At 33.1% G+C, this 25,189-nt stretch overlaps 1 protein-coding gene across 1 annotated transcript in view; it reads left to right on the forward strand.

Annotated features, from left to right (window-relative positions):
- The first annotated feature begins 243 nt into the window (after positions 1-243).
- The window catches only part of LOC145263860 (tRNA N6-adenosine threonylcarbamoyltransferase, mitochondrial-like), a 48,671-nt gene continuing 23,725 nt past the window's right edge, over positions 244-25,189 (forward strand). The window contains exons 1-6 of the mRNA XM_080120935.1: positions 244-573; positions 6,324-6,423; positions 15,084-15,178; positions 18,747-18,809; positions 24,669-24,798; positions 24,886-25,090. Coding sequence (XP_079977061.1) covers positions 272-573; positions 6,324-6,423; positions 15,084-15,178; positions 18,747-18,809; positions 24,669-24,798; positions 24,886-25,090 — 895 coding nt within the window. The 5' untranslated portion in view covers positions 244-271. The remainder of the gene's footprint in view (positions 574-6,323; positions 6,424-15,083; positions 15,179-18,746; positions 18,810-24,668; positions 24,799-24,885; positions 25,091-25,189) is intronic.

The raw sequence follows: 25,189 nt of genomic DNA on the forward strand, positions 1-25,189 counted from the left end.
GAAACCCCGATTTACGTAGGGTTCACGTCCCCCGTGAAGTGCCGAACTTTCAATTCTTTTGAAATAAATTTTCACTAAGTTTCTACTTTATCATTTTTCCTAATTTTTGGATATGTTACTAATCTCGACATGGCACGTAATCATGTAATAGTTTTTACTTAAAATGCATTGTTAAATATCCAATTAAAATACAAAAACAAGTTTTGGGGCCGAAAAGTCCCGATTCGATGTATAATGCGCGAGCCATAGTTTCGTATGATTCTCAAAAAACATGTCAGCCTCCATGGCCCACTTGTGTTGCCGGCATACCGTTCTGGCCACTTTTCTTTCTTTTCGCCCGTTAAACGCGTGTCGTGTGCTCAAGAGAGGTTCGCCTGGGAAGAAAACACGACATTACTGCAGTACGACCAATAAAAGTGGATCTCTTCGTCCGCTCGGGGAATATACAGGGGAAACAAGGCGCCTCGTTCTTGGCATAGAAACGAGTTGCGATGACACCGGGGCCGCTGTGGTAGACAACTGGGGTCGTGTCCTTGGTGAAGGTCTCCACTCTCAGACCTCCACCCACGTTGAGTAAGTATAGTTACATTGCTGGACACTGCAGCAAATTAGATAAATTAGATATGGCGACAAATTATAACGAAAAAAAACAACAACAAACAGTTCCCATATTAAAAAAAAAAGGAAGAAAGTCATTCTGGGTGGTTATAATAGCCTAGATAAGACCTTTTAGCATCCTAGGTACCTGAGGCCACCAATAATACTCATCCCCAAAGGATGAGGTAATGTCAACAACAACGGTCTCAGAAATCAAGCAGAGTTTTATTTCACGGTGAAGTTCAAGTTCCGACTGTTATTGTTTATTGTTTACAAACAATTTCTGCGAAGTCGTCGACTGCACGATGAAGACCCTAAAAAATCCCTCGGGTTTGTATTACTGTACTGTACACATAGATTCGAAAAAGTTGTCAAAAAAACAAATATATAACAAATAAATGTTATCAAAGGCAAGATAAGTTACTTTTCTGCCAAACTGGATATATTTTTTGTGTTTTTATTCAATGTAACATATTTATTCAGCTCGAAAAACATACAGTGTTTACCGATGTATTCGAAAATTCAAGATGGCGTCTCACACCCTCTTTAACACCGTAAGTATGGAAAAAGGTGTTATAAATAAAAAAAAACTATACAAAATACTATTAAAAACCCGCCGAATATATGTCAACCTATGTAACGATAACATATATTGAGCGAGTTTTTAACAGTATTTTATCCGGTTTTTTATTTATAACATCTTTTCCCACACTTACCGTGTTAAAGAGAATAAGACGCCATCTTGAATGTTCCAATACATCGGTAAACACTGTATGGTTTTCGAGCTGAATAAACATGTTACATTGAATAAAAACACGAAAAATATATCCAGTTTGGTAGAAAAGTAACTTATCTTGCCTTTGATAACATTTATTTGTTATATATTTGTTTTTTGACAACTTTTTCGAATCTATGTGTACAGTAATACAAACCCAATCCCTCATTTTGAAATATTCCTTACTTTAAAATGTTTTTCATTTTTTTTTTTTTTTTTTTTTTTTGTGCTTATGCACTTATTAAACCACGCTAGTTTTAAATAGTATTTCAAAGTTAAATTAAAGTTTTACGATCTCCTTTTTTGGTGATTTAGCAAGACAATAAATAAATGTCACCGTAACCAGTAAACGTTACTTTTACCTATCTAGCTGTTATTTATTTTATTTTATTTGTGTGTGTGTGTGTGTGTGTGTGTGTTTTGAAGTAGTTTTTAATGTTTTATTTGATCTCAAAATTTCGAATTTTGGGAATCTGAAACAATATGGTGATAACCCAAAAGAACTATTAGGTTGGTGCAAAAACATCGATTTCTCATATGTTACTGTTATATATGACTAGCTTGGGTGCCCGCCGGCGTTGCCCGGGTGTTTGGAGGTGTAAGTTGGGCAAAAAAAAACGGAAGTGGCAAAGGTTTAAATTAACGCTAGTCAGTCGAAAAGAGGGATGACTTTAAAAATATCGGCGAAAGAGCGACCCCTCCTTGTAGAAAAGTGGCCAGTTGAAGGTGAAGAAATTAATGTTTTTAGCCAATTTTTCGATATTTGTCGTCCGAAGGGTTGAGCTTCAAAACAATACCGGTCTCATGAAAATCTGTCACCTTTGTCCAAAGTTTTAAGCAGACATACAAGCATACAAACATATATTCATTTAAACAGACTGGTGAGATTTATATTACAGATTTCTGAATTAATTCATTGGTTTATGTATGTATATATATATATATATATATATATATATATATATATATATATATATATATATATAAAACCATGCTATATATCATTTTGAAGCGCGTTTTTCACTCTATCGAATGATATTATTTGTTATCGTTCTCAATCTCTCATTCATTCATTTTTTTGCTAGCTTTTCAACAGCATGGACAAAATTCAAATGCGAGCCTGTCTCTGCTGTATTGTTATTTTTATGGCAAATGCTCATCTGAGCTCTAATCTATAGTCCCTCCGCCTCACCAAACTTACACGAGAAACACTCGTCTAGCTGAAAACACTATCAATAATTTCGCCCACTCTTTATCTGTGCCTAAACCTAAACTTCGTAGACAATATGGTCATCTTCAAGTCCAACATAAACAAATTCTTGATGAGCTGTTCCCCTTAAGTAATCCAATTTACCAAATTTGCACTACTAACGGTTACTATGATATTGTCCCATTGACTACTGTACACTCTTTAACCTTTATCTTCGAGTGGCCCCCTGGGCCTTGATATGCATGTAAAAAAAACAAAAAAAATCTACATGATTTTCTTGTTCCAGTTCAAACTAGGCCGAAAAGCTGCCAAGACAGCTCGTGATATCAACAGTGCGTTTAGCCCAGAAACCACTAACGAACGTGTGGCACAATGGCGGTTCAAGAAATTTTGCAATAGTGATGAGAGCCTCGAAGATGAAGATCGTTATGACCACCCGACTGCAGTTGATAACGAACATTTGAAAGCCTTAATTGAAGCCGATCCTCACAAAACCACATAAAAAGTTGCTGTTAAACTCGAGGTTGACCACTCAATAGTTGTTTGCCATTTAAAGCAAATAGAGAAGTCAAAAAAGTGGGACAAATGGGTGACGCATGAATTGAACAATAATAAAAAAAAAAATTGTCGCTTTGAAGTGTCTTCTATGCTCCTTCTGCACAACAAAAACGACCGATTTCTTGAGCGGGTTGTGACGTATGATGAGAAGTGGATCTTCTACGACAAACGGCAATGTTCAGCACAGTGGTTGGATTCTGGAGGAGCTCCACAACACTTCTCGAAACCAAAATTGCACCAAAAAAAAGTTATGGTGACTGTTTGGTGGTCTGCAGCCGGTCTCCTCCATCACAGCTTCTTGAATCTAGGTGAAATGATTATGGCAGAGAAGTACTACCGACAAATTGACGAAATGCACCAGGAGCTCCAACGCATGTGCCTTAGATTGGTCAATATGAAGGGACTAATTCTCCTCTATATCAACGCTCGTCTGCATGCTGCTCAACTGACTCTGCAGAAGCTGAACGAATTGGGCTATGAGACTCTGCCTCATCCACCATGTTCATCGAACCTCTCACTCTCCGATTATCACTTTTTCAAGCATCTCGACAACTACGCAAAAAATGCTTCAGAAGTTGAGATGATGCTGAATCAGCCTTCAATGACTTCGTCGCTTCCAGAACTCTGAATTTCCATTCTAATGGGATAAATAAACTTGTTTCTCGTTGGCAAAAATGTGTCGATTCTAATGGTTCTTATTTTGATTAATAAAGTTTATTATGAAACGAGTTATGATCTGTTGAAGTTGAACGTCAAAAAACAACATTATTTTTGCACCAGCCTAATATTTTCCATAGAATTTCGAGAAGAAAAGAAAATAAGAACTCTTTTATATCAAAAATTATTTGCGTCTTTTTTTGTAGTTTTTTTTAAAAGCAAAAAAAAAATGAGATCTTTATGCTAAATGAAAATGTCGTCTGCTTCTTAAAAAAAAATGAATGAAGCTAAGAAAATGCACAAACACTCAAAACATTTATTTTTTTTTATTTTTGTAGATTAGTTTCTGCTTTTAAGATTTCAGTTATTTTCAGCATTACTATGTCAATCTTCCCCTTGATTCCAAGTTCTTTGTGACTAATCCTAGTGCTCCTACAATTATTGGTCTTGTGGTTTGAAATGTTGCCAAAGGCAAGATAAGTTACTCTTCTGTGATTAAACGTCTCAAAAATTGATACAAACCTGTTTTTATGCAATCTGTAAGGTCCCGTGCAGTCAAAAAGAATGAAGACAAAATCTCCCCCCCCCCCAAAAAAAAAAATAGCCACCTTTTCTCTTTATATGTTTGCGATATTGTCATCTAATATGCACATGAGATGTTTCCAGTTTGAAATAAGAAACCTGATTTTTTTGGAGACAGTTAATTTTGGATTTGGACATTGGAATAACAAGTCTTGTTAGCAATGCGTCATGTTTTGGAGTTGAGAGTTTTGACAGCAGAGCATCGATTTTTGGAGTAACAAGTTTTTGCAGCACTATCGAATATAGAGTAGTGATTTTTTTTTTTTTTTTTTTTTTTTTTTTCTGACAGCAGAAATTGTTACTTGGAAATGTAGAACAGATTGTTTTAACCACAAATGTAAATCCAGATACTTTTTCCAAGGAATATAATTTTAAGGTTTTACCTTAAGATTTTGGCTGCTTTTCAGCATTACTGTCTGTTGTATAATCTCAGTCTTCCCCCAGATTCCGATTTCTTCTAGTCTTTTTTTCTAGTTTTTTTGCGACTGTTCCTAGTGCACCTACAATTATTGGTATTACATTAATTTTCTTCATGTTGCATATTCCTTTCAGGTCTCTAGAAAGTTCTGTATATTTGTTTCACTATTCCGTCTCTTTGATCTTCACCGTGTAGTCTGCTGGAATGGCAAAATCTACAATTTATTTCCTTCTTGTTAATTGTTATGATGTTCCGTTTCTTTGCTTGGATGAGTTTATCTGTTTATATCTCCACGTCCCAATGAATTTTATGGTTTTCATTTTTGTCATCATTATTATTATAATTATGATGATGTGGGAGTCGGTTTTAAAAATACGACTTTGATTCCTGCAAAGATTTCTGAATCCCAGACCTTGATTTCTCACCCTTGGGAAATAAAAATGCTTTGCATCTACTTAATAATTTTTCACCAGTGATGGTGTGATTTTATTTTACTGTAAAAATTTTTAAAAATTCATTTCCCCAGAATTCTATTTCTTCTCATCATTGGAAGAATCTCTTTCCGTTTCAGGATTTCGCTTCCTCTCTCACTTTCCACTAACCTGTACTAGTGTTACCAGATAAGACTGTCTGAAGATACTGGCTTCCTGACCTAAAATACACTAAACATTGTTTATTTCCCCCTTTCCATTTATAAAACTCAATCATGTTCTGCAAAGTCAAAAACAACAATTTTCCTCTACAAAACAACTAAAACAAACATCATTTGAAGATAGAAAGAACTTGAAGCATAAAAACTTTTTTTCTCAATTTACTGGATTTGACATTAAATAACAAAAAAAAAGGTTGATATGCTGTAAAACAAAACAACCAAACCAAACACCATGAATAAATATTTGAAGATATAAAAAACTTGAAGCATAAAACCTTTTGCTAAAAATTTTTTTTTTTTTTAATTTTTTTTTTTTTATTATATTTTTTAATATTTTTTTTTTATTACATTTTCACCCCAAACAAGGCACATTGCCACTTTGGTGAAGGGGGCTACTATCAGGGGCAACAACTACTGGGGTACTATGTAAGGATTTGGGCAGCAAGATGTCGGTTCATGTTACACTTGAACTTCTGCACGTCAGTACAGCTGGGGAAGCAGGGACCTGGAATGGAATTCCAAAGTCTAACGGTTCTGGGGAAGTAACTACTGGAGTAGAAAGATCTTTTAGATCTAGGGATCTTTACTGTGTGGGGGTGGGATTTAGCTGCCTGTCGGGTTTGTCGAGAGTGTTTATGTTGTGGGGGCACAAGTGCTTGCAGTTCGTCAGAGCATTCATCATTAAAATACTTGTAGAACAGGCAGAGGGATGCAACATTTCGTCGGTGCTGAAGCTTAGATTACTTGATTCGGCATTAAATAACATGAAAAAGGTTGATATGCCATAAAAAATAAAAAAATTAAATTGATATGCTGTAGAACAAAACAATCAAATGATTTTACTTAAAAAAAAATTATTAAAAATCTTTTGTAGACTTGGAGGTATCATCCCACCTATTGCACGAAAACTTCACGAAGCAAACATCGAAAATGTTGTTACAACAGCAATGAAAGAATCTGGCGTTACGTACCAAGTAAGGAAAACATTCTTCATTTTAGTTTCTATAGTTACAATGTTTTAGCTATTGTTATTACACATCAAATGAATTATATAATGAATGTATTATGTAACGACCATGACACATGATGGATATGTTGTGACCACACCGACAAGTTGCCGACCCCAGATGTTGTGGGTGTTGTGGATTTTTCGTCCAACTTCTTATCTTCTTATGGCCATATCATCATTTTCAAAAAAAAAAAAAAAAATTAACCACGGTAGGCATGTGACCGGCACGTGACCCCACTGACAGTACGCCGACCCCAAACGTTGTGTGTGTGCCATAGATTTTTCGTTCAACTTCTTATGGCCGTATCATCATTTTCTCACTGGCAACTGTTGATGAGGACACACGTGAGTGCACAAGTATAAAAATAAAACAAAACAAAGGAAAAACACAAACGCCGATTGGAATCTGGGTGTTGAGGCCGTCTTCATTGGTTAGTTAATTAATTCATCTCAGTTTGTTCAAAGGCTGTCAATCTGGTCCAAACCAGGATCTGTTTTCAGTGGCGTTTGAATTCCAACTGTCCACCTCAGAGTTCAAGCTTCAACTGACTAAGTGTCCGACTGGCCTCTCTATTGTTTAGTCCGTCACTCCCTAATTTCAACTCTACCCTTATTTCTTTTTGTCTGCAAAGAACAAATTCCTATCCATTGTCTATTGATAAGTCATTTTATTACTTGCTAAACTTACTTCCTTTTCTTTTGTCATCTATCCTTAGTCCATTATTCAGTCCTTTTGCTATCGCCATTCATCATGCTAGTTTCAACCTTATCCTTATTTCTCTTTGCATTCATTAAGAACAAATTCCTATCCATTGTCTATTGATAAGTTCTTTTATTACTCACTTAACCTACTTCCTTTTCTTTTGTCATTTATCCTTTGTTCTTTTTCTTTTTGTCATTTTCCTTCCTCTCCATCACTCAACGACCTCAGTCGAACATAGTGTCACACTTCTATCGTCATTTTCTTACTGACAACCATCGATACGGAAAAGTAGAAAAATAAAATAAACAGACACTAATCACACCCTGTATTAAACCTACCAATATTTCTCTTTGTCTTCATTAAAAACAAACTCTTATCCATTGTCTATTGATAAGTTCTTTTATTAGTTGCTAAACCTACTTCCTTTTTGTCACCTATCCTTAGTCCATTGTTCAGTCCTTTTGCTATCTCCATTCGTCATGCTAATTTCAACCTTATCCTTATTTCTCTTTGCATTCATTAAGAACAAATTCCTATCCATTGTCTATTGATAAGTTCTTTTATTACTCACTAAACCTACTTTCTTTTCTTTTGTCATCTATCCTTTGTTCTTTTTGTTCTTTTCCTTCCTCTCCCAGCATTAAACAATCTCAGTCAAACATAGTGTCACAGTGTTACACATCAAATATGTTATATAACTGTGGTTTGTAACGTCTCTGTTACATAGTGAACCTATTACATAACAAATAGGGGGTACATAATAGGTATGTTACATAATAAACATGTTACACAATAACCATTGCATTACATAATGAATGTGTTACAAAATAAATGGAGTGAGGTGACATGTAACATTTTCACAAACAAAACAGTTAAATGACGGGAAGCACATTTGTTAGATATTGGCAGGCAATGCTGGGAAGAAAAACATTCAGTGGGTTGCACACGCATAAATGTTAAGAATTTGGTATTTCCATCTATTGAATAACGAAATGCATAATTCAACCCAGAAATATTTGAGTACATAGTGGTCAATCGTTGAGACAAAAGACAAAAGAAATATTAGAGATTCCAATGGAAAGAATGTGATTATAAATATAATCACCGCAGATACACAAAAATAGTCAGTCAAAGAAAGAAGGCTGTGGCAGGTGTCATGATCACCAGCCAACTGTCTAACATGTGTAGCCCTGCGCCTTTCAGTAAACATCAAAACAAGAATAACAACTGAAAAGCTGATTATCAGTGTGAAATAAAAGCCATGTATTTTTGTAGATCAACTGTGTTGTGATTTTTTTACTTCGCTGTCAGTGTGTGTATATATTTGTACCAGCGACAAAATTATATGTTAACATTTATATAGACTGAACAAAGGCATTTTGAACAACCGGCCCAGCAATTATGTGACATATTCATTTTACAATAAATGCATACTTTTTTGGGGAGTGGGGAGGGGGCAATCAAGAAGAAATCCAATTAAAGAAATTTTTTTTACATATGAATTTTCATTCCTTCCATCCTCACTTCCCATATGTATGGCTGTTGATTTGTATACTTGCATCATCTAGTGGCTGTTAATCTTGTTAACTGAAGACAATTAAAATTCATGCATGGAAGCACAAGGAGACTTGTTGGTGGTTTTAAAGGTTTTATTGGAGAGAGAGAATCATTCATGAAGGGAGAGACCAAAAAATTTATTCCTTTGAAAAGATAGGCTAAAATTAGTTTGTTCTTTCTTTTCTTACTTACCTTAAAATGGTCAACGAGTAGATAGGTCTTGGAGAAACATTCACATAGAGCTCTACATTTTCAGCAACATCTTGTTTCTCGGCTTTCCTGACACAAACTCCTTGAAAACTCTGTGTTGAACAAGTGACACAATTTCCATCTAACAATTCGATACCTGCTTCAAGCGTATTTTGTCTAGGGAGCTGATCTCTTAAATCTATCACCTCAATCGCTGGGTGCACTGACTCCATTTCTGTTTGTTGCTAGGCTGTCCTGACATACACTTAATAAAACACACAGAGTGGACACCATATTGCATGCCACTGAGCATGGTTGACCACTGCTCTGTTTTACAGATTCCAGTAACTTACTCATGACCCACAGAAGACTGATTGGTCTGTACTGAGAGGGAGATAACTGATCACCTGAATTTTTAAATACGGAGCATACTGATGAGGTTTACCAGGGTGTTAGGAAGCATTTCTCCTTAAGACAATCTTTATTCAGCTTTGTAAGTATGGGGGCTAGTTCTGGTTGAAGCTTTTTGAGTACTATAATTGGAATGCTATCGGAGCCAGTTGCTTTACTGGGATCAAGATTTTTGATAATCTTGGCAACATCACACACAGTTATTTGTATTTCGCATAGTGTGTTTTCAGACACAGGAGAAAATATAAGGTGTAGGCAGCCCTGATCACGTAGGTTAGAATTTGCTGCAAACTTCTTGACAAAGAGTTTGACTTTGTCTAATGCCGATAAGATCACCTCAGGTCCATTGATGACGGTTGGGATAAGGAGCACGTTTTGGTTCAGGACCCTGTTTGTTATTTTGTTATTCGCCAAAACTCCAAGTACGTCCAAGGATGGAATACTGTTGCCATATCTGGGCAGGAGCTGCTAAAAACAGCCTATCCTGCCTTGACAGAGTACAAAATAGACTTCGTGGCTTAGTGGGGGATGCCCTTTTCTCTACCCTGCAACCTCTCTCCCACAGAAGAGACGTTGCGAGCATATCCTTGTTTTATCGTTATTTCCATGGCAGGTGCTCGTCTGAACTCCAATCTCTGGTCCCCCTCCGCCAATCGTTCACGAAAAACACCCGTTGAGCTGAATCCACTGTCAAAAATTTCCCCCAGTCTATATCTGTGCCTAAATCAAAACGCGGATTCCATGAACAAAGCTTCTTTCTTAGAACTGCACGCCTGTGGAACTCTGTTCCGTCTGCCTGCTTCCCACTGGACTACAACTTGGATGTGTTCAAGTCCAATGTTAACAAATTCCTAATGAACCGCCCCCTTAAGTAAACACTTCATCAAATCTCCACACTAACGTAATGTACTTGCAATAACCCTTATCCCTGAGTGGCTTCCGGGCCTTGATAAGTGGTGATCACTGTGTAAAAAAAAAAATAAAACTCAAAACTCATGAGAACTAAACTGCTGCTCAGCTACTTTGGACTTGACAGACTGAGCATACAACTCTCTTGCATTTTTTATTACTCTTTTACAGTGGTTGCTGGCAGTCCTAAAAGCGGCTTTAATTTCAGTACATCCATTTTCTGAGAGCAGTGGAAATAGTGGTTTTTGTGTGCAATGGCAGCAGCACATTCTAGAGAGAACCACAGATGGCTGTTAGATTTTTGCTAGGATTTCTTGGAGGGTATGAAGCAGTATATACAGACAATTAACCATTCAGTCAGGTCTGATACTATAGAGTACACATTCATTTTAAACATGGAGCGCAGAGGAATATCTGATATAAATGTATGGAAGCTTTACCAATTAGTCATAGAGTATCGATAAACTGTACAATGGGGAGGTTCATCTGAGGACTTATTACATTTTGTTTTTATTTTAACTGAGACACTGATGCGTGTTTAGTGTGGTGTATAGTTGCAGATGTTGCAGATGTATGGTTCAACTGGATGGGTAACAATATGGAAACTATTATTCATGGTGCTATGCAGGGATGTTAGTTCTTTGCTTTTTAGTGGAATTCTGTTCTGTTTTAATCCAGAAAAAAAGTGGATTTCTGATTAAATCCCGAGATGTGAGTTTTCTGATTATTGGTTGAACATATTTTGTAAATAAGAAAATCTGTTGAATTTGTTTGAAGATGAGTAAATTGTATAATTTTTTATTTAAATATTTGGACTTTTATCCTCATCTTTTAGTTGTTGTTTTCACAACATTTCAGCCGATTATTCCTCTGGCCTTCGTCAGGTTAACCGCGACGATATTAGTTGATATAGATGCGGAATATCCACGATTCCAGGTGAGTATTGTCTGGTGTTAGCGGTTTCAATTCCACCCAAAGCCAATTATTCCTCTGGCCTTCATCAGGTTAACTGCGACGGGATAGGTGTGTCGAATCCTCCAACTATATCCTGATTGCCCTTTGGGTCCCGTGGTGCAGTGGACAGAGATGCGGAATATCTACGATTCCAGGTGAGCGTGGAGCTAGAGGTAGCAGTTTCGATCCCACCCAAAGCCGGTCAGAGGATTAGTTGACCAAACCGTGGTGAAATGACAACAACTCTTGAAGGCAGCAATTGCTGCAAAGGTAGATGGAGGATTCGACATTCCTATCCCGTCGCGGTTAACCTGACGAAGGCCAGAGGAATAATTGGCTGAAATGTCGTGAAAGCAACAACTAGAAGATGAGGATAAAAGTCCAAATAATTAAAAAAAAAAAAAGATGTTTCTGAATTTTTCAGATGATGATTGCTAATTCATATTATTTTGACAACGTTTCAGCTGACGTAACTGTCAACCTTCTTCAAGTATATCTAGTCAAACTCAAGAATTTTTCTATCAAATTCTGCATGGAATTTTGAACAGAACCTTTTGTTTAATCCACGGGAGTAGCTTGTTCTTGTTCTATCAGTTGAATTCTTTGTATCATCCGCACTAAAGCTTTCCAAATTAATTCTAGAATTATCTACAAGGACACATGGCGTAACGGATAAAGTACTAAGTAATTCAGTTCTAAGTGACACTCTTTTGGAGGTTGAAGGCTTAGTCCTCAGTGTGGGCGATACTCAGAATACAATAATACAATTGTGAATTGCCTGAATATTCTACTTAGTCATGGCTGATGGAACAAGAGCATGCTACCCTGGTGGATTAAATAAAGGGTCAATTCGAAATTCTGTACAAATTCCAAGTTGAATAAAATACGCCTGAAGAAGGTCAACAGGTACATTGGCCGAAACATGCAAATAAGAATCAAAGTGAAAACAATAGTTTGATTAATCTAAATAATACAAGAAAAATCTCATTTTTTTTTCATTGTTATTTTTTTCTTTTTCTCTTGATATTTCTTCCTGCCTCTCTTTCACTTTGTCTTTCTTTCCCATGTTTTCTCACTTTTCCTCCTTCTTTCCCCATCTTCTCAAGCCTTGTCTCATGACAGAAAGATGTCAAATAAGAGAGGCTTCTGTAGAGAATGAACTAACGCACAACTACACAGAACTTTTCTGGCAGGTGACCACAAAACACTGTTATTGCAGTCATAAGTTGGGGGGGGGGAAGGACATAACTGATAAGACGGGTCATAAAAAAGTCGAACACCAGTCGTCATCCAGTGTTATAAATAATGTTGCTTCACGAGGGAAGAGAGATCGCCAATAAACTATATAATAAAATCCCCGAAACAGTATTTCATAGTGAATTCGAGAGAGCAAGTTGATGCAGTGATTGCAGGGGATTGAAATTTTTTTTTTATAGTTTTAAAGGTTAAAAACTTCCAAGACTATATATATATCATCACGTGATGGCATGGTCCTGCACAAATTACTCCATGCAATCCCGAATAATACCGCCAAATCAACACGCCACCAAACAATATCATTAAATCAACATGCCACTGAACAATATTGTTGAATCAACACGCCACCATATGAAATGCAGTAATGCGAGTCACATTATCAGAGCAATACTTTGCAACCCCCCCCTCTCGAATGACTTATCAGCTTATTTTTTATATTTGTCAAGCGAAACTAAATCGTCACTTTGGGGTAAGATGGATGTAGCTCATTAGTAAACTTGATTTGCAATCAAAAGGTCCCGGGTTTGCTTTTCGCTGCAGGTAGGCCCGACTCATACGCTTGGCACAAATACAGCACTGGTCTGAAACTTAGGAGACTTTTAAGTCCGCTTTACATGTCGCTGCAGACAGGATTTATTTTTACAGAATTATTTTTTTCTTACTGAAATTTGTATATTAATGGCGTCAGGACAAACATTACTTGCAACTAGTCCAACAGTTGATAATTTACAAAAAGAAAATAACATTTGACTTAAAGTCCAAGAAGAAACTCTGGAAGGTACCGAGAACCCCTCGAAATAAACTATGTGACGGGTGTGGGAGGACATCACACCTTAACGAGCTAAAAGGACAGAAGAATTATTCTGACAAGTGAGCGCAAAACACCGGTCATAAGGTTGAGGGGGCATGTCACGAATGGGGACGACCGATGAGACGGATCGTAAAAGATGAATGAGGATGTAGTGATGGCAGACGACACATCCAACACAGATATAGAGGTAGATAACCAAGACTTGATCAGTCACAAACCAACGAATCCGATTCCACGACGCAGCATGAGAGTAACACAACGACCATGACCATCATCCCCACAAATTCCAAGAAACCTTCTCATCCACCAATAGCTATGGCTAAAGATACATTACCTGAAAGTACTTCGTTCAAGCTCCTCGGCTTAACGTTCACAGTGAACATGAGTTGGAACAGATACATCGAGAGCATTGCCTAGGCTGTTGCGAAGAAGGTGGGCTCTCTCTACCGTGCTAGAAAGTTACTTACGTCTGAAAGTATTCTGTACCTCTACAAGGCCACCATTCGCCCATGTATGGAGTATTGTTGTCACATTTGGGCTGGTGCATCTGCTACTAGTCTCTCACTCCTGAACAGGGTTTAAAAGAGTCGCCAACCTGATAGGTTCTAAACTGTCATCTAAGCTTCAACCTCTGTCTCATCGACGAAATGTTGCATAACGTCGCCATGTTTTACAAGTATTTTAATGGTGAATGCTCCGACGGACTACAAGCCCTTGTATCCCCTCGACTTAAATACTCCGGACAAACCCGACAAGCAGCAAAGTTCCACCCCTACACAGTAGAGATCCCTAGATGTAAGAAAGCTTTTTTTACTCTAATAGTTTATTCCCCAGAACTGCTAGACTTTGAAATTCCTTTCCAAGTTCCTGCTTCCCCAACTGTACTGACATGCAGAAGTTCAAGTGTAATGTGAACAGACATCTTGCTGCTCAACTCCCTACATAGTATCCTTGCAATTTATGTCCCTGATAGTAGCCCTCTACATCAAAGTGGACTGTGCCTTGTTTGGGGTGAAAATTTAATAAAACAAAAAAATGTGAGGACCAACTCAAACAGAACTTTTCCAACAAGTGACCATAACACACCGATGTGGCGGTCATAAGTTAGGGAGGGCATATAGAGAATGGGGACGATTGATGAGGTGGGTCGATAAAAAGTGGAACACCTGTTGTCATGCGGTGCTATAAATACAGCGCTGGTCTCGGACTCGGGGAAATTTTTAAGTAGTGATGGGACAATTCCAATATTTTTCCCCCATTCTGATACAATTACTGATTTTTTACTAAATTTCTGATTCTGATACAATTACCGATTCCGATTCTTTATAAATCTCTAAATATTTACAATAAAGTTGTCATCTTTATCCGATTACCATAAAAATACATGTTCAGTGTGTAGATATTTTGCTCAAACGTGAAAATGCACTTGTGATGGGAGTGATCTATAGGTTTTAGTTTGACTGGTAATTTAAAATCAATAAATATTTATCATTTTTTTATTGCTACTGCAGCTGCAGAAGATTTTGTTTCAATCAAATTCAAATGAAAAAAAGAGATAATTAAAGGAATCGTTTTGGCATCAGAAAATAAATACAAATTTTTCCGATACCGATACCCCAAAAAGTTCCGATTTTTCGATTCCCAATTCTGATTGCAATTAATCGTCCCAACACTACTTTTAAGTTCACTTTACAGCCTCCTAACAAAAATGATGTCAACCTAATGCTTCTCTTATTTGACAAACTCATTTCGCAATGCAACTTTTTATTTTGACATCGTTCGAAATTTTGATCGAATTGCATTTTTCTATTTTCTTGATTTTATTGTTTTGCAGGATATTGATGCTATTGCTGTCACAGTGAAACCTGGTTTGCAGCTCTCATTGCGTGTGGGTTTGGAGTATGCAAAACAACTTGTTTCTCAACATGAGTAAGTTATCTCCCTTTAAAACTAAAACATCCGCTTTTATTTGTATTATTATTATTATTATTCATCGGACTACTGTTCTCATCCGCTTTTATTGTTCGACCAGAAAAAAAAATTAAAAATACAGTTATTTTTATATTTGAGCTGTATTTACCCAACATTTCCCAAGGAGGGATATGATAATCAAGTAGTCTCCTGCTTAACAACATAGTTTTCTTCTCTTTCATCTTTTCTGGCCGTGTTGTCATTCCTCACATTGGTGTCAGTCAAGGATGTGCACACAGGTTCACAAGCATATATAAAAAAAAAAATAATTCAAAAAGAAAACAGATTCTGTGGATATCAGTTGGGCTCTGAGTGTGTTTATGGTACCATTGTGGGAGACTACGCTCTAAGCGCTTGCATCTATATCTTAGTTTTTCTTTCAAGGACGAGTTCGTCAGTTGATGTCAGCCCATCTCAATCTCCCAAAGTTCTCCCAGTCTGGTCCAAACCATAATCTGGCTTCCATTGTGTCCAACTCATAACTCTCCTCAACTATGTTGTCAACCGTCACAAAATCCAGGCTGTCCACAAAATGTACCCAACCGTCGTGAACTATCGAAAAACTCATTGACACTCCTAAAACTAACTCTAAAATATATTTACCTTTGTTCCAATCATTGCCACATCTTGACTAACAATCCTACCTCAGGTTCCTTTTGTGTTCCTTGATGAACAACTTCCTATACATTGTCTTTCCACCAACCCTATTTCCTATACCTTTCTTCTTCTGATAAACTTATTTCCTCCTGTCTTTTGTCATTCTTTTTCCTTTTTCTCTTTCTCCTCCAATTTCCCAGCACTTGGAGATATTGATGGTATCACAGAGGGAGTAGAGAAAAGTAATTCAACATACGAGGTTCATGTAGCATCGTGTGTGTTTGTGTATGTATATATATATATATATATATATATATATATAATTCAAATATGGTAGCTTCACCGCTCACTTATTTTTCGACCGAATTTCAAACAATTATTACAGTTTATAAATCACCTTCTCAGCTATGTTGTGAAAAAAATTTTTTTCGATTTTCGTTCAGTAAAACAAAAGTTATGATGAATTTACTGGTGTTCAAAATTGTAAAAAAAAAACGTAAGGAGGTGAGTGACGTTTTTTTTTATGACGGATTTCCATAGCAACCACATCGCTTCAGTGACTACTGTTGCTACAAATTCACTGCTCTTGCGAAAAGAGAAGTAACAAGTGAAACAGAGAGAATGAAAGAATGGAAGGGAGATAATTGGGGGAATTTTATTGAAAGCAGACGAGTGCCATACATTGTTATTGCATATGTGTACATTATGTTTATGGGGGCAAAAAAAATATGACTAAAATTAAACAAAGAAGAAGTGAATTTACTGGAAGCCTGGAAAAAACATGGATTACAACAGAAAAATGCGAGCATGAAAAGTAATATGGTAAATCTTAAATATGGAAAAGTAAAGGACTAGTTGTTAAAACTGGAAAAGAAAAGGACAAGATATTCTAGTAAAGTGGAAGTTTAAATCAATAAATATTTATTTTATTATTACTACAAGCAGTGGAAAATGTTTCTTGAACAATAATCAAATAAAAAAAAGATAATTTAAGGAATCGGTTTTGGAATCGGAAAATAAGCTAAAATTTTTCCGATACCGATTCCGATACCCCAAAAAGCCCCGATTTTTTTTTATTCCAGATTCCAATTAATCATTCCAACACTACTTTTCATGCTCACATTTTTCTATTGTAATATATATATATGTATATGCAAATATTTACTTAAAAACTATATTCCATAATACATTTTTCTATTGTAATATATATATATGTATATGCAAATATTTACTTAAAAACTATATTCCATAATACATTTTTCTATTGTAATATATATATATATGTATATACAAATATTTACTTAAAAACTATATTCCATAATACATTTTTCTATTGTAATATATATATATATGTATATACAAATATTTACTTAAAAACTATATTCCATAATACATTTTTCTATTGTAATATATATATATATGTATATGCAAATATTTACTTAAAAACTATATTCCATAATACATTTTTCTATTGTAATATATATATATATGTATATGCAAATATTTACTTAAAAACTATATTCCATAATACATTTTTCTATTGTAATATATATATATATATGTATATACAAATATTTACTTAAAAACTATAATACATATTCCAAAGACAGACCAGTGGTTTCATTGTATTGACTAGCCATCTGTGGCTGGTATGAAATCAATACAGCTTATCAACGTTGTTGAAAAAGTGAAACAAACAGAAAATAAACAGAGAAAAATACCAGTTCGGGCGGTGTCTTTGCTTGGAGTTCCTGTTGTAAAAATAGTCATTAGTAAACGATGTTGGTTCAATACAATGAAACTGCTGGTTCATCTTTGGAATATGTATATATAGTTTTTAAATAAATATTTGTATTTTCAGCTCTCACATTTGACGATTGAGCACTTTATTTGATTTCTTTTCATTGCTTCCTCACCCACTATATATATATATATATATATATATATATATATATATATATAAGTGATGGAACGATTCCAATATTTTTCCCGATTCCAATACAATTACCAATTCCGATTCTTTATAAATCTCTAATTATTTAACTATAAGATTGTTATTTCGCCTAATTTTCGTAAAAACACAAATTAAATATGCAGATATTTTCCCAAACGTCAAAATACACTTGTGAAGGATGATCTATTGACTTTAGCTTTACTGGTATTTTAAAATCAATAAATATTTATTATTTTATCATTATTACCAGCAATGAAATATTTTGGTTTAAACAAAATCAAATAAAAAAGACAATTAATATATAATCGTTTTGGCATCGGAAAATAGGCATCAATTTTTCCAATTCTGATACAGATTCCGATACCCCCAAATCTTCCGATTATTCCGATTCCAATTAATCGTACCAACACTAATATATATATCCATCTTGTCGGAATATTATTTGCAAATGTCTTGATATGTAGCTGTAGTTTTTTTTTTTATTATTATAATTATTATCTTTTCAGATTACCTGTAAAACCCATACGTTATTTGCATATATTTTCACAAACGTAAAACATCCACTTTTAAAGTGATTTATACATGCAAATTTTACTGATGGTTTAAAATAAATGAATGAATCTTTATTTTATTTTTAAAATAAATATTTTTTATTTTAAAAAATAAATATTTTTAAAAAGTTAATATTTTTATTTTTAAAAAATAAATATTTTTAAAAAATAAATATTTTTATTTTAAAATAAATAAATGAATATTTATTTTATTTTTGAAGTGCTAGCAATGGAAAATTAACTTCTAAATAAAAATAAGACAAAAAAAAAATCACAATTGTTTTTGGCATCGGAAAATAGGTACTAATTCTTTTGATTTCAATACCTCGAAAAATGCCAATTTTTCTGATTCACGATTCCGATTGTCCCAACACCCCCCCCCCCCCCGTTTATAACTGAATGTTTGTTTTCTTTTCTTTTACAGAAAACCAATGATTCCAATTCATCATATGGAAGCCCACGCACTTACAGGGCGGATGATAGAGCAGTAAGTGAACAGACGTTTCACTTCTTTTTTTATTTTAGTTATGCTAGCAGCTGAAAGGAACGTGTTTAGCATGATACCATATCTGACATATTATTTTGATTTATCGGACTATTGTTCTCATCTTGTGATTAATAGGGCTGTGACAACAGCATATTCTTTTCATTGTTTTGACTTCTGAGTACATATCCATTAATATCTTATATGTTTTTATATAGACGGATGTGGTTCTCTGTTAATTAAGTGTGTCCACCTGTGTCGGATATATACCCGAGAGTCAAAAGAATAAAAAGAATATTCTGTTGTCACAGCCCTAGTGATTAAATGCAATTTCTCTTTCATAACGTTTCGGTCGATGTAGCCTCCGACCTTCTTCAGGTATATCTTGTCAAAGATTTTATTATTTATTTTTTTTATTCATTTAATTTAATTTCATTATTTATTTTTATTCCCGAATTCGACAAGATACACCTGAAGAAGGTCAGAGGTTACATCGACTGAAGCGTTGAGAAAATGACACTCAAGATGAGAACAGTAGTCCGATGAATCCAAATAATATGAATAACCAATCCTCATCTCAAAAATTCAGAAACACCATATCTGACAGCACTGAAACCCTAACTTATTTAAATATAAACACAGCACATATTTAAAAATAGACTTGGCTTTATTGTTTTCAGTTCAGCATTCATTTTTACACGCTGCCATATATTGAATAGCCTTTAGAAATAACCTTCTAACCTCATCTAAGCATAAACAGACTATTTAAAAATTGACTTGGCTTTATTGTTTTCAGTTCAGCATTCATTTTTACATGCATATATTGAATAACCTTTAGAAATAACCTTCTAAACTCATCTAAGCATAAACAGACTATTTAAAAATTGACTTGGCTTTATTGTTTTCAATTCAGCATTCATTTTTACACGCATATATTGAATAACCTTTAGAAATAACCTTCTAACCTCATCTAAGCATAAACAGACTATTTAAAAATTGACTTGGCTTTATTGTTTTCAGTTCAGCATTCATTTTTACACGCATATATTGAATAACCTTTAGAAATAACCTTCTAACCTCATCTAAGTATAAACAGATTATTTAAAAATTGACTTGGCTTTATTGTTTTCAGTTCAGCATTCATTTTTACACGCATATATTGAATAACCTTTAGAAATAACCTTCTAACCTCATCTAAGTATAAACAGATTATTTAAAAATTGACTTGGCTTTATTGTTTTCAGTTCAGCATTCATTTTTACACGCATATATTGAATAGCCTTTAGAAATAACCTTCTAACCTCATCTAAGTATAAACAGATTATTTAAAAATTGACTTGGCTTTATTGTTTTCAATTCAGCATTCATTTTTACACGCATATATTGAATAACCTTTAGAAATAACCTTCTAACCTCATCTAAGCATAAACAGACTATTTAAAAATTGACTTGGCTTTATTGTTTTCAGTTCAGCATTCATTTTTACACGCATATATTGAATAACCTTTAGAAATAACCTTCTAACCTCATCTAAGTATAAACAGATTATTTAAAAATTGACTTGGCTTTATTGTTTTCAGTTCAGCATTCATTTTTACACGCATATATTGAATAACCTTTAGAAATAACCTTCTAACCTCATCTAAGTATAAACAGATTATTTAAAAATTGACTTGGCTTTATTGTTTTCAGTTCAGCATTCATTTTTACACGCATATATTGAATAACCTTTAGAAATAACCTTCTAACCTCATCTAAGTATAAACAGATTATTTAAAAATTGACTTGGCTTTATTGTTTTCAGTTCAGCATTCATTTTTACACGCATATATTGAATAACCTTTAGAAATAACCTTCTAACCTCATCTAAGTATAAACAGATTATTTAAAAATTGACTTGGCTTTATTGTTTTCAGTTCAGCATTCATTTTTACACGCATATATTGAATAGCCTTTAGAAATAACCTTATCTAAATATAAACAGATTATTTAAAAATTGACTTGGCTTTATTGTTTTCAGTTCAGCATTCATTTTTACACGCATATATTGAATAACCTTTAGAAATAACCTTCTAACCTCATCTAAGTATAAACAGATTATTTAAAAATTGACTTGGCTTTATTGTTTTCAGTTCAGCATTCATTTTTACACGCATATATTGAATAACCTTTAGAAATAACCTTCTAACCTCATCTAAGTATAAACAGATTATTTAAAAATTGACTTGGCTTTATTGTTTTCAGTTCAGCATTCATTTTTACACGCATATATTGAATAGCCTTTAGAAATAACCTTCTAACCTCATCTAAGCATAAACAGACTATTTAAAAATTGACTTGGCTTTATTGTTTTCAGTTCAGCATTCATTTTTACACGCATATATTGAATAACCTTTAGAAATAACCTTCTAACCTCATCTAAGCATAAACAGACTATTTAAAAATTGACTTGGCTTTATTGTTTTCAGTTCAGCATTCATTTTTACACGCATATATTGAATAACCTTTAGAAATAACCTTCTAACCTCATCTAAGTATAAACAGATTATTTAAAAATTGACTTGGCTTTATTGTTTTCAGTTCAGCATTCATTTTTACACGCATATATTGAATAGCCTTTAGAAATAACCTTCTAACCTCATCTAAGCATAAACAGACTATTTAAAAATTGACTTGGCTTTATTGTTTTCAGTTCAGCATTCATTTTTACACGCATATATTGAATAACCTTTAGAAATAACCTTCTAACCTCATCTAAGTATAAACAGATTATTTAAAAATTGACTTGGCTTTATTGTTTTCAGTTCAGCATTCATTTTTACACGCATATATTGAATAACCTTTAGAAATAACCTTCTAACCTCATCTAAGTATAAACAGATTATTTAAAAATTGACTTGGCTTTATTGTTTTCAGTTCAGCATTCATTTTTACACGCATATATTGAATAACCTTTAGAAATAACCTTCTAACCTCATCTAAGTATAAACAGATTATTTAAAAATTGACTTGGCTTTATTGTTTTCAGTTCAGCATTCATTTTTACACGCATATATTGAATAACCTTTAGAAATAACCTTCTAACCTCATCTAAGTATAAACAGATTATTTAAAAATTGACTTGGCTTTATTGTTTTCAGTTCAGCATTCATTTTTACACGCATATATTGAATAACCTTTAGAAATAACCTTCTAACCTCATCTAAGTATAAACAGATTATTTAAAAATTGACTTGGCTTTATTGTTTTCAGTTCAGCATTCATTTTTACATGCATATATTGAATAGCCTTTAGAAATAACTTTCTAACCTCATCTAAGTAGAAACAGATTATTTAAAAATTGACTTGACTTTATTGTTTTCAATTCAGCATTCATTTTTACACGCATATATTGAATAACCTTTAGAAATAACTTTCTAACCTCATCTAAGTATAAACAGATTATTTAAAAATTGACTTGGCTTTATTGTTTTCAGTTCAGCATTCATTTTTACATGCATATATTGAATGACTCTTAGAAATAACTTTCTAACCTCATCTAAGTATAAACAGATTATTTAAAAATTGACTTGATTTCCTTATCGTTTACCGTCCATTTTTACATGCTAGCTTTTAGGAATTAACTTCTAAACTAACATATCTCTAGTCAGGACGTTTCATACCAGATGAGAAAAGGACAGTCTCTGTCAAACGTAATACAAGAAAATAAACCAAAACGCATATGTACACTGATCAACAAGCTCAATGAAGATATGTTTCCAACTTCAGAGCAAAGAAAAAATCTACTGGTAAGTTACATTCCAATGATCAATGGAAAGGATCAGTTCATAATTATAATTTTAGTGTATTTTTTAATTTTTTATATTTTTAAGTTTTTGTAATTATAATTTAGGTAAATGCTTACATTTCCTTCATTATAGTGAAACACGTGTAAGACAGCCAGATATGCTGTGGCTCTTTTCCGATGCAAATACCTTCTGCTAAAACCAGAATATCAACTCCTAGTACAGTAGGTCCTGGATATGACCTTAATCTATATCCAGTGGTGAGCCCCCAGCTTGCGGGCTTTGGGGAGTGTGGAGCCACCCTTTAATTACCATTGCTCCCAGGTCCACTCTGACTCGGAGTGGTAGTACCTGTTAGGGTCCCAACTATGGGTTAAATAGAATCTGACTTTAAAAAAAAAAAAAAATATACTCCATTAAAAATCGTTCCTCAAAATAACTAGATTCGGCATTAAATAACCTGAAAAAGGTTGATATGCCGTAAAACAAAAACAACCAACCAACTAACCTAGTACAGTAGATAGCTCGTTGCCTCATCAATGACATGCTCAAACAAAATCTCCAGTGACAAGTATGGATTTCAATGTTGCCAGCCGACTTCATGGCACCTCACTTCTACCCTAACCTGACTTCTTGCTGAACATCAACGGCTATATATATATATGTTCCGAGTGAGATAGTAAAATCATGGATCGACCACATAGCTGCAGTTAAAATGTATCTATCACAGCAAGACTGCTATACCAGCCAGAAGATGTAGGCTTGATTGTCAGAAATTTGTTGACCACATTTTACCTGATATCTGACCTCTCAGCTCACTTGATTGTAATGTCAAATCGCTTCTCTTTATCGTTCCAAACACCTTCTCACACCTGAGGCTATTCTATGTCTCTAAAAATGTGTATGGAGTACTGTTCCCATATTTGTGCTGGTTAATCTCTGTCCCATTTGAGATTTTATTAATTATTTTTTATTAATTTAACATTTTTTTATTATTTATTTTTTTATTTAATATAATTTTATTATTTATTTTTATTTAATTTAACATTTTTTGATTATTTATTTTTTATTAATTTAACATTTTTTTATTATTTATTTTTTATTAATTTAACATTTTTTTATTATTTATTTTTTATTAATTTAACATTTTTTTATTATTTATTTTTTATTTAATATAATTTTATTATTTATTTTTATTTATTTAATATAATTTTATTTGTTTTTATTTATTTAATATAATTTTATTATTTATTTTTATTCATTTAATTTGATTATTTTATTTGTTTAATATAATATTATTTATTGTTATTTAATTGAATTTTATTGCTTATTTTTTTATTTAATTGAATTTTATTTATTTTATATAATTTTATTATTTATCTTTATTTAATATAATTTTATTTATTTTTATTTAATTTAAATTAATTTATTATTCATTTTTTTTATTTATTTGCTTTAATTTTATTATTTTTTAATTATTCAATAGAATTTCATTATTTTTATTTAATATATTTTTATTCATTTTATATAAGTATTTTTATTTAATTTTATATATTTTTTATTTATTGAATTCTATTTATTTTGATTTTGATTTAATAAATTCAATTTTATTGTTTATTTTATTTATTTAATTTTGTTTAATTTTAATAATTATTTTTAATTGATTTAATTCAATTTTTATTCATAGTTATTTTATTGATTTTTATTTATTTAATTATTTATTTTATGTTATTATTTATTTTTATTTATTTAATTTAATTTCTTATTTTATTCAATTTATTTTATGTTATTATTTATTTTTATTTATTTAATTTAATTTTTTATTTTTATTTTATTTTTTATTTTTATTTAATTTATTTTTTATTTTTATTTAATTTAATTTATTTCATTTTTTTAATTTTATTTATTTTTATAAGATGCTAAAACGTATCTGTAATTTGTATGTTCCCTTTCTTTCCTCATTATTTTTTATTTAACTTAATTGTATTTATTTTTATCTGATTTTATTTATTATTTTTATTTAATTTAATTTTATCAATATGTTTTTTTTTTTAATTTTATTTATTTCTTTGTTCAGCGTTGACTTTCCATTTCTTGTACTTTTGGCCAGTGGAGGTCATTGTCTTCTGGCTGTAGCCAAAGACGTGGAAGACTTTGTTCTGTTAGGGACAACTCTGGACAATGCCCCAGGAGATGTGTTTGACAAGGTGCGTACACTATTCATCCACAAGATTTTTTTCATTTATAACCGTGATTTGAAAATTTGGTTATGAATTTATTGAATTTATTTTTAGGTTGCTCGAAGCTTAAAGCTGAAAAATCTTGCAGAATGTTATGGGTTGAGTGGCGGGGCATCTGTGGAATTAATCGGCCAAAAAGGAGATCTGAATGCATTTTCCTTTCCTCAAGTGATGCCAAAGTCTGCCGACTGCAATTTCTCCTTTGCAGGAATCAGCTCTTTAATGCACCGTTACATTGCAACATGTGAAACAAAAGAAAGTAAGTAACAAACTTCATGTTGCAGTAATATTTGTTATGAACACTGTTACAACAAAGCACAGTTACGAGTTATGTAACAATAAGAAAAAAAATGTAACA

The sequence above is a fragment of the Euprymna scolopes genome, chromosome 39 (genome assembly GCF_053919585.1).
Source record: "Euprymna scolopes isolate OS-2025 chromosome 39, ASM5391958v1, whole genome shotgun sequence".
Taxonomy (NCBI): Eukaryota; Metazoa; Mollusca; class Cephalopoda; order Sepiida; family Sepiolidae; genus Euprymna; species Euprymna scolopes.